This window comes from Sander lucioperca, chromosome 7 (assembly GCF_008315115.2).
Source record: "Sander lucioperca isolate FBNREF2018 chromosome 7, SLUC_FBN_1.2, whole genome shotgun sequence".
Lineage (NCBI taxonomy): Eukaryota > Metazoa > Chordata > Actinopteri > Perciformes > Percidae > Sander > Sander lucioperca.
In genome coordinates this window covers 33,402,283-33,412,401 of record NC_050179.1, presented here as the reverse complement: position 1 = coordinate 33,412,401, position 10,119 = coordinate 33,402,283, and the positions used below count along the sequence as shown (strand labels likewise).

General features: G+C 40.2%; 1 protein-coding gene across 1 annotated transcript in view; it reads right to left on the bottom strand.

Moving 5' to 3' along the window:
* Window positions 1-10,119, bottom strand: part of pot1 (protection of telomeres 1 homolog) — a 78,094-nt gene that overhangs the window by 44,973 nt on the left and 23,002 nt on the right. Inside the window, exons 4-6 of the mRNA XM_031279734.2 lie at window positions 8,273-8,373; window positions 3,083-3,190; window positions 2,172-2,249 (exon numbers count right to left, since the gene is read on the bottom strand). Coding sequence (XP_031135594.1) covers window positions 2,172-2,249; window positions 3,083-3,190; window positions 8,273-8,373 — 287 coding nt within the window. The remainder of the gene's footprint in view (window positions 1-2,171; window positions 2,250-3,082; window positions 3,191-8,272; window positions 8,374-10,119) is intronic.

The following is a 10,119-nucleotide window of genomic DNA, read 5'->3' as shown; positions in this document are numbered from 1 at the left end:
TAATGCTGCATGTCAATCTTAACACAGACACTTTTGAATCAAAGCCGCTTCCATTTTCACTGGAAACCACAGAAAATATCTAAAATAGAACTTTAGTTGGCTGGCAATACATCATGTCTCATCCATCATCATCAGTGTTATAACTGTGTGTGTAACTGGGCTAACAGCTGCCAAACATGCATGCTAACCTGCTAACTGTGTGTGTGAACATCGAGGTAAACCCTCTAGAGCTCATCATCACCTCACTGTATCATCACTGCAGACTGTGATAAAGGCTAACTAAGGACACGACTGACGTTTCAAACATCTGTTGTGTCCTTAGTTAACAAATGTTAAAAGCTTAGGAAACGACTGATCAGAGCCCAAGATAAGTTTCCAACTTCCTCCGTCTCTTTCAACGTTTCCTCAGACAGATGTGACTTTCAGGGGAGAATAATGAAGATCTGAAAAATGAGCATACACTCATTAAAAGAGAAAATCAAAGAGGCAGTCTGTCCATCCAAAATGTATTTTTTACCAGCATTTGTTCTACAGTGCAGATCAAACTCAAAGAGTTAGAATCAGCTTTTAAACTTTGATCACAGGCTTCTTAAAATCTGTGAGTGTTTTTCTGTCCGTTGCGTCCGTTAATGTATTCGGTCATAAAAATATTGATCACAGCTTCACCTCACCGTTACTTGATCTGCAACTGGCTTATATAGAATACATTTTATTTCCTGAGGTGATCAAACAATATGTAGCTATGCTTTATTACAGTATTATATCTCTACCCAGAATTCAGCTGACTTCTATATCCGTCCTCATGTCTCTCTGCAGTCCAACAGTCGGCTTTGATCATGAAAGTCTGACGTTATTTTATTTTTGCAACTTTGCTTAACATTCACTGAGGAATGTGCGTGCGATTTGTGGCATTGCTTTGTCCGTTTTGAAACAGGAAAAGAAATGGTGTACGCATCAAAAAACATCCTAAAAATGTGTTTATGAAAACATTATCAGCAATTTCAAAGCTACTATTTTATATAAATGAACGGCCGTTACATTCAAGCCATTGCCAAATGAGTTGATACAAAGTTAATTAAGGCTCTGTCCCAATACCTCCCCTTCCCGTAGATTTTTGACCTAATCCTCGTTTTTGTGCATTCTCGTGTAGGGGTAGGGTGTCCCAATACTTTAGGGAGCAAGGGGGAGTGCTATTTTTCCCTTAAAATCAACCCTCAAAACATAATGAGGTCCGATGCAGGCTTAAAATGAAGTGGGAGATGAAATTACCCAGGATACCTTGCAAACTCAGCGAGCGGGCCACATTTTTCAACCAAGATGGCGGACACCGCTGGAAAGGAACAATTGAATTGTAAGTATATTTTCGCGATTTTAAGCGACTTTGAGTCCATGAAAAACGCTATCCAAATTCAAGCGACTTCCAATTAAGTGCTTTCAACCCTGAAGTAGTAATTGCAAGTACATTAGCTTTAAATAAGCAAAATAACAAAGAGCCATTTGAAAGTGCAGCTTCGATAGATAGATAGATAGATAGATATATTAAAAGTATCGTTTTAGCACCGGGAAAATTTTGTGTTTACCTTTATTTTCTTCTCGGGGGGGGGGAGCCCTTCTGAGTTTGCAGGTATGAGGTGTGTGTGTGTGTGTGTGTGTGTGTGTGTGTGTGTGTGTGTGTGTGTGTGTGTGTGTGTGTGTGTGTGTGTGTGTGTATTATATATATATACACACATACATATCTTGAAGCTGCAAAAAATCTTAAAAGTCTTCGGATCTACACGATTCACGTGGATGACATTTTCCCATTCAAAACAATTGAACTCTTCTAAAGACTAAGAAGAAACGGATAAACTCCGTGGATCCTGCCGATGACACGTCTACGGAGCCGGACGGGCCGTGAATAAAATCAACTACACTGATTTCTACATGTTTGAAGTGATGGGTTGCTCAACGCAGTTACTGAAGTTTGAAGATATAAAAGACTCTTGTCTCAAACTGACAATCCTCCTCTCCATATCACCACCACCACAGACACACACAGAGGTCTGCCGAGACTCTGATCCAGCCGAGGTGGCACTGATCCAGCCGGCAGCTGACATGAAGCATCCTGACAGATACAAGACCCCCACTACACTCCAGCAGCCTCTCCAGCCAACCAAGAATCTAACTCTGACCTCAGCGGAGAGCGCAGAGCTCCTCTTGGCGGCCGGCGGGGATCTGGGATCGAGAAGCGGGGGCGGCAGGAGGGTCACCTAAAGGATGAAGACAGAGAGGAGACATTAAGGCTGATTTATGGTTCTGCGGGAGCTCCACGCAATGTTTTCGCCATAACCTACGTAAGTGGCCTGAAGTTTACACTTTTTTTCTTCTATTTTTTTGACATTTTATAGACCAAATAACTCATTGATTAATCGAGAAAATAATTTAATCGAGATTGAAAATAATCATCAGTTGCAGCCCTACAGATGACTGAGAGTCAATTGTAGATCTGAGGAACCTTGTTGCGTTGTTAACGTAGTGACGACTGAGCCTGCAGGCGAAACAGGAGAAGGATGGGAGATTCATCAGCAGGTAAACAGACTCGTCATGCTGTTATTATGTCAGTCTGACGCTGACGTGGAGTCATGTTCAATTTACAGCTCCTGCACAAGATCTCATGGTCTAACAGACTGTTACAGCCTGCAGACTCTATTCACACACACACAATTGTTTGTCCTTTTATATTTGTGAGAACTAACAATGACATAATGCATTCCCTAAACATCACACACACACACACACGTTTCACTATCTTTGTGGGGACCCGTCATTGTGCATAATGCATTCCCTAGCCCCTTATCCTAACCTTAACCATCACAACTAAATGCCTAACCTTAACCCTTAATGTTGTGGGGTCCAGCATTTTGGCTCCACTAAGCTGTTCGGACCCCACAAGTATACTGTATTCCCGGTTTTTGGACCCTACAAATATAGTTAAACAAGAACACACACACACACACACCTTGTTTGTCCTTTTATATTTGTGAGGACTAACAATGACAATGCATTCCCAACACACACACACACACACACACACAGTCCTCACATAAATGCAGGCGTCATCTCCCGACAGCAGAAGGTTGCAGGGGTGCAGCTTGTCCTTATGAACTGTGGGAGATTTGCCCACGGTGAAGCCAGAGGCCACGACCACATCCTGCAGAACAACACAAGACGAACAAGCAGAGAAACCAGGGATTAAAAAGGGAGAGCAAAGAGAGATAAATATGCATCCCTCTTCCCAGAGGGAGGACAGATTGAAGCAGATGTTGCATCCTTGGAGACGTTAAGTAAGACGTCACAACAAGCCGCCGAAGATAAGCTGGTGTGAAAAGTGGAGATTGTCTTTTGTTAGGTGTGTGTCAGCTGCCCCCGAGACAGTTTTAAAGTCTGCGCTCGAGGCTGACAAAAGGGACAGCAGATAGTCTGAATAATCATGTTACGGAGACACGCGGCCTGACAAAAACGCCTGTGATCTCCAGCCGCGCGCAGTGGCTCGGGCTGTGATGACTTCCTGCCTTCAACCAGCTTTACGGCGCTTTGACTTCTATCAGGATGCCACTGAGGGTGAAACCACAAACACAGTGAGATGCAGCTGACGGAACGATTATCCCTGATGTGTTCCCTGTCCCCCCTGTCCAGGTAAAAAAAATAAATAAAAAACAGCTCAGTAAACAACATCACATGCGACAGTATCAGAGTGGACTCAAAGTAAACCATGATTCAGAGTCACTGTTTGTAAAGTTTAAAGGAGCTGCAGGAGGTGAACTGTCACACCAGAGCTCTGATACACAAATGATTCATGGATCATCCATTCTTTGAGGCACATGCTAAAGTTGTAATCCGTAACATTTCAGTCCTGGTTGATGTGGTGACAGCAAGTGTTTAATACTGCAGGTCCCAGACGTCTGGAGGCAGCACCTCTGCTGCAGCTACTTTGTCAGAACAAACAGAAGAGCTAGTGGTGACAAATTTGTTGCGTTTCCTGTGGCTGCTCCGCAATAAAAGCTAGCGATGTCCCGATCAACTTCTTTGGCCCCCGATCCCGATGCAATTTCTAAAATATTTAATATCTGCCGATACCGAGTCCCGATCCGATACTTGTATTTGCCTAGATCGGGGATCTTCAACAGGGGGTCCAGGACTCCTAGGGGGTCCTTAGAGTCACTCCAGGGGGGCCTCCAAATTATTGTTAATTTTTGAAAGTCTTTTCAAAAATTAAAAAGTCTTAACATGATTCAAACATATTATTAGCAAATATAAATCCCCACTGATGATGGGCTTACTGGCCAATAGGTAATGTAGTCACTAAGGTAACCATACACAGATACAGTTCATCTCAAAGGATTGACCGTTCCACATGTGTGTTTAACATTAAAACATGATTTATAAAATCATGCCAACAATTATTAGGCTATTTGAATAGCTTAGTATTCTATGGAAAAAAAGGTATCTAAAAATGCTTTAGGCTGCCCTAAAAGTTATTGTAGGACCAGATTAATACGCAAGGTAATTTTATACAATATATGTAGGAGGGGGTCCCTGATCCGTCTCGCTTTCAGTTAAGGGGTCCTTGGCTTAAAAAACATTGAAGACCCCTGGCCTAGATAATAGAGCTGCACACCGTTTTTTTTTTTATTTACAAAAAAAAAACTAAGTAAACAAAGTAACTAAAAGATGTCTTAAGCTTAATACATTTAACTTCGTGCAGCTAGCTAGTTTTGTAAAACTCACATATAAAATAAACTTCTACTTCATACTGACGTAAATGATCGGAGTATGGTGATCGGGGTGACTGCTGATCCCTAGTCTATTTCCGGAAATTCTGCCAGATGTCCCTCTTTTCGGCCGGATGTCCGTCACCTTCCTCTGTCTTTGTGTTGGCGTTCTAGACTCCGGTGGATTTCTGAGGACTATGGTTAACTGCTCCTCAGATCTCTGCAGGGTAAATCCAGACAGCTAGCTAGACTATCTGTCCAATCTGAGTTTTCTGTTGCACGACTACAACTTTTGGACGTACACTTGTTCAACCACAACAAATTCCTTCCTGAGGCTATTTTGCAGCGGAACCGTGGCTCCATCCGGCGAGACTAGCCGATCCCCGATCAGTAAAAAACATGCCCATATCGGCTCCGATCCGATCGGGACATCCCTAATAAAAGCCAGTTGAAAGCTTTTAATATGAAGCAGCGGCAGTAAAAACGCTCGATATGCATAAGCAGTCACTTAATATAGCTCTGATTTGGCTGTAGAAAACGGTAAACAGTGAGGCGGATTTCAACGAGATCAAAGAAATGCTGGATTACATGCCTGCATTGTTTCCTGTGAAGCCTTTATGTGCAAATGAACTTGAATTCAGCCCAGGACTGGCAGACTCTGCCGCTGACAGAAAACTGTTATATAGAGGGATAATCACTAAATGTAAATACATTGACAGGATTTTGCAGAAACAATATCATAATTGTACCAAAAAACAGTGTTTTATTTTATGAAATCTCAAGGATTATAACTTTAAAGTTAAAGGATAAATCCGGTTTATTGCAACTTTGGTTTTATTTTTTGTAGTTTTGTCCATTATTGTCCATGTCTACCTATATCAATATATGAATAAAATGGTTTGGAGCGGTTTAGGCAGAGGTGGAAGAAGTACCCATATCTTGTACTTAAGTAAAAGAAACAGTACAACCGTGTAAGAATACTGTGTTACAAGTAAAAGTCCTGCATTCAAAATGTTATTTAAGTGAAAGTACAAAAGTATGAGCATCAAAATATACTTAAAGTACCAACATTTTTTATTGTGCAGAATGGCCCATTTTAGAAATGTGTATACATTATATTACTGAATTATTTGTGAATGCATTAATATGTTCATCACTTTAACGTTGCAGCTGTTAACGGTGGAGCTCATTTTAATTACTTATATACTATCTATTTGCTGGGTAGCTCGTTACTTTCCTCTCCGGGGATCAATAAAGTTGTAACTTAATCTGCAATCCATCATCATATATATTTATTAATTATATTTCATATTATTAATCCGATTAAGAGACGTTTAGTGGAGTAGAAGTAGAAAGTAGCATGAAATGAACATAGTAAAGTACAAAATTGGACTAAAGTACAGTACTTGGGCGCCTGGGTAGCTCACCTGGTAGAACACACGCCCATTTACAGAGGCTCAGTCCTCGCCTCAGCGGCTGCAGGTTCAGTTCTGACCTGCGGGCCTTTGCTGCATGTAACTCCCCCCTCTCTCGCCCCTTTCATGTCTAAACTGTCCTATCCAATAAAGGCCTAAAATGCCCAAAAAACAATCCTAATAAAGTACAGTACTTGAGTAAGTGAACTAAGTAGCATTCCACCACTGGGTTAATGTCTGGATAAACTGCAGGTATACACTCTTCCCCCTTCATTTTTTTTCAAAGCCCAGGATATTCAGTTACTTCCAACCATCAGAGGCTCGACACAGCTCAGCGAACACTTCTTCCAACCTCACCATAAGTAAATTAATTCATCTCATCCTACGGAATAATGTCCTACTCATCAACAAGTCACACAGATCACTCAGCTCATTACCTTATTCAAATCACAGGCTTTATGATGCAGAAAAATGCAATTTCCACAGACCGCCTTCCAACTAGCCTAATGCAATCTCACATGAATATTTACATTATAATGTTATAGAAAGGCTTTCAAACTGTTCTTCGAGGCCTCAGAGGCTTTATGGACCGAGCATATTCTCCAAACTTCTCTCTGTTTGACAAGGACACTGACAACTGACATAAATCTATTGAATATATTAAATGTAGTAAATCATGTGTTATTCCAAGCAGAGTGTCGGGTATGCAGAGCCAGTAAACTGTCTGTGCCAGATGTGTTAGTACGAGCGCAAGCTGAACAGCAACGATGAAAAACCAAATACATCCAAGGAAAACAAATATACAAATTCAAATTCTCATTTACATTTACATTTAAAGTGAAAAGTATATCATTTAAACAAGTTTATTTAGAGGAAAATCAACACGAAAGGATGTTTGGTTTGTTGTTTTTGTCTCGCAAGAATCTGAATTTACATATGGAACAATAAAGCCATAAAAGTAATTATCATAATCATCATTATACATCATCATCACCATATTCTTATTTCTCATTCGGTAAAATAAAAAAATTGTATTCCGTATAGTTTTATAAATTTGTTTCAAATTATATGAAGAGTAAACAAAAATTAAAGATGACACAAAGGTTTTTCGGTAACACTTTACTTGAAGGTATCTACATAAGAGTGACATGACATTGTCATGAACACATGAACCCTAACCCTAACTTGTCATGACAAAAACCGAATGACATTTACTAAAAGAAGCGTTATGTCATAAACATGTATGACTGTTTATGTTTATGACACGTTCATGACAGTGTCATGTCACTCTTATGTAGATACCTTCAAGTGAAGTGTAACCGGTTTTTCTCAAACTGCATTTTCCTTTCCTTTTTCAGAGAAAAATTTTACACTGTTGCATTATTTTCTCTGTCCTCTAAAGTGAAAAGATGAAGAAACATGCAGCATTTTCCAAAACAATCATCAGTGTTTATTAAGCAGGACAAAGCGGATCGCATCATCGGAGCTAAATTAGAAAACAAACTATTTGGATGGCTTTTGGTAAATTTAAAAGGCGAAAAATTTTAAATCCGACGGAGTATACAATCCATCGGATTTTAAATTGTCTCCAACCAACTAAAGCGCATGGACTACTGATTTTTTTTTGGCCTCTGTGCAAAGATTATGGGACATCCAAAAAGAAGTTGGAGTTGTCTAGGAAGGCGAAGAAGGGTAAAAAAAGAAACACTCGAGCAGGCTGTGTTAACACTGACAAAAAGGAGAGAACAAGAATCAGAAAATAAACTGCAAATTAGATTTAGCAGCCAGACATCACCATCCACACTTTATCGCAACAGCATATCTGCACACGCTCAATATAGATTCACGTGATACACGACTCATAAATGCTGAAAAATCTCTTTTAGAAGGAGTTACAAAAAAGTTACTGTTTGCACTTCTTCAGTCCAAGACAGTAAGAAACCTTGAGGAGTTATCTGTGGTACTCATAATGTAGTAGATATTGATTTTATATTTCTATCCTTTTTATCTGATAACACATGCTTCGAGATAAACATCCAAAATAACTGCTGTACCTTCACACGTTTCCGTCTAAACATCATATCTTTGATGATTGAGTGAACGTACCCCTTGATTGACAGTTTGATTGAAGTCCTTGGCCAGCGCTCCGAACAGGATGACGTTGATGGACGGGCTCTGAGACGAGGAGTTCGGCGGAGAATCTTCTTCTGCAAAACACACGCAGAACATGTGGGAACATATGAAAGGGGTGTGCATAAGACTGACATGACACCTGTCATGAATATATACAAGTCTTTATGAATGTTTATGACTGCTGTTATATTAAGTGTCATTCGGTAAATTGTGACACTTTTAATGAAAAGTTGGCATTGTTTGAGAGGTTTGTGTTATGACAACTTGACATTAACAAAGACAACAATTGGTAACACTTTACTTGAAGGTATCTACATAAGAGCGAGCATGACACATGAACCCTAACTCTAACCCTAACCATAACTTGTCATGACAAAAACCGAATGACACTTACTAAAAGAAGCGTTATGTCATAAACGTTTATGACTTGTTTATAATGTTTATGACATGTTCATGACAGTGTCATGTCACTCTTATGTAGATACCTTCAAGTAAAGTGTAACCCAACAATCTCTGTGTGACGACAACTTGACATTAAGCAAGACAATATAACCTAGCTAGCTAGCTAACCTAACCTATAACCAGTCATAAATATGTCATACCAGGCCCAATTATCGAACTTGAAAAACAACTATTTAGCTTCATGTGTGTTAACATTTCATTAAACTGTCATAAGTGGTTGGTTTTGACATTGGCTGTCACGACACCATTATAATTGTGTCGTGAATAGTTTTCCTTGACCTCGAGTAAAGTGGAACCATTTGGACTTGTCATTAAGATGTCATTGAATGTTATAAGGCCAGTTGGATGACAGTTCATACCAAAACCGTCGATAAACCATCAATACAGGAGAGGTGGACCTGCTCATCCTTCAGCTTGAGACACATACAGGGTAGATGTTAGATTGGATCCGCTAGACGTGTCGACGTCAAAGGACGTGCCTCATGGCCCGCCTTATTCTGCCTCCGATTGGCTTACCATGGTATTCTTACCCTAACCCTAACCAATCCCCACTCCCTATGCCTAAACCTAACTACATCGACCAGCGTAGCAGATCCGATTTAGGATCTACCCACAGACAAGGTGTCAGAATTTTAAATTAATAAAAGGATGTACCCCGTCACAATAAGAACCTCAGCTCTATGTGGCTCTTTAAATCAGGCTGCTCAGATATATGAAGGCCACAGACAAGACAACAATAACACACACTGGCCTCTGTCTGCTTCTACAATCCAGACGGCCTAACACACACATACAGTCTGTAGAGGCCCACACACATTTACACAGTGAAACACTCCACGCCATCACCTCTTCGGTGCTACAGTGCAGCTTTGGGATCTTAATTTTTACAGCACATTTACTGTCTGGTTCAGTCCCATTTTCCAGCAGTACAAGCTCTGATAAACCTGCTCTACACAATCTAACCTTTTAAATGCAAATTATCATCGTTGACCAACAACAACAAAAACCTTCACAGTGCTGACCTTTGAAAGAACAAAATGCCTACGCTATTAAATATATCTTACCATCAAGTTGTATTTATAACCCTGTTCGGGATTTAAAGGTCCAATATGTAATATAGTTACTGTAATAAATCCAAAAATGACCCCAATGCGTCATCAGATATTAAGGAAACACGCTAAGTTGAAAAACTATCTTTTCTGACAACAATGCTAATGTCAGTATTTTCTCCTTTTGAAATTTCCGTGATGGAATTTCTGTTTGTGTTTCGGCCTGTGTGTTGGTATCAACTGCCCAGTTAGCCAGGCCGGGTTGTCAGATATACCTGTAAAAACATAAACCCAGCGCGCTACAGCTGT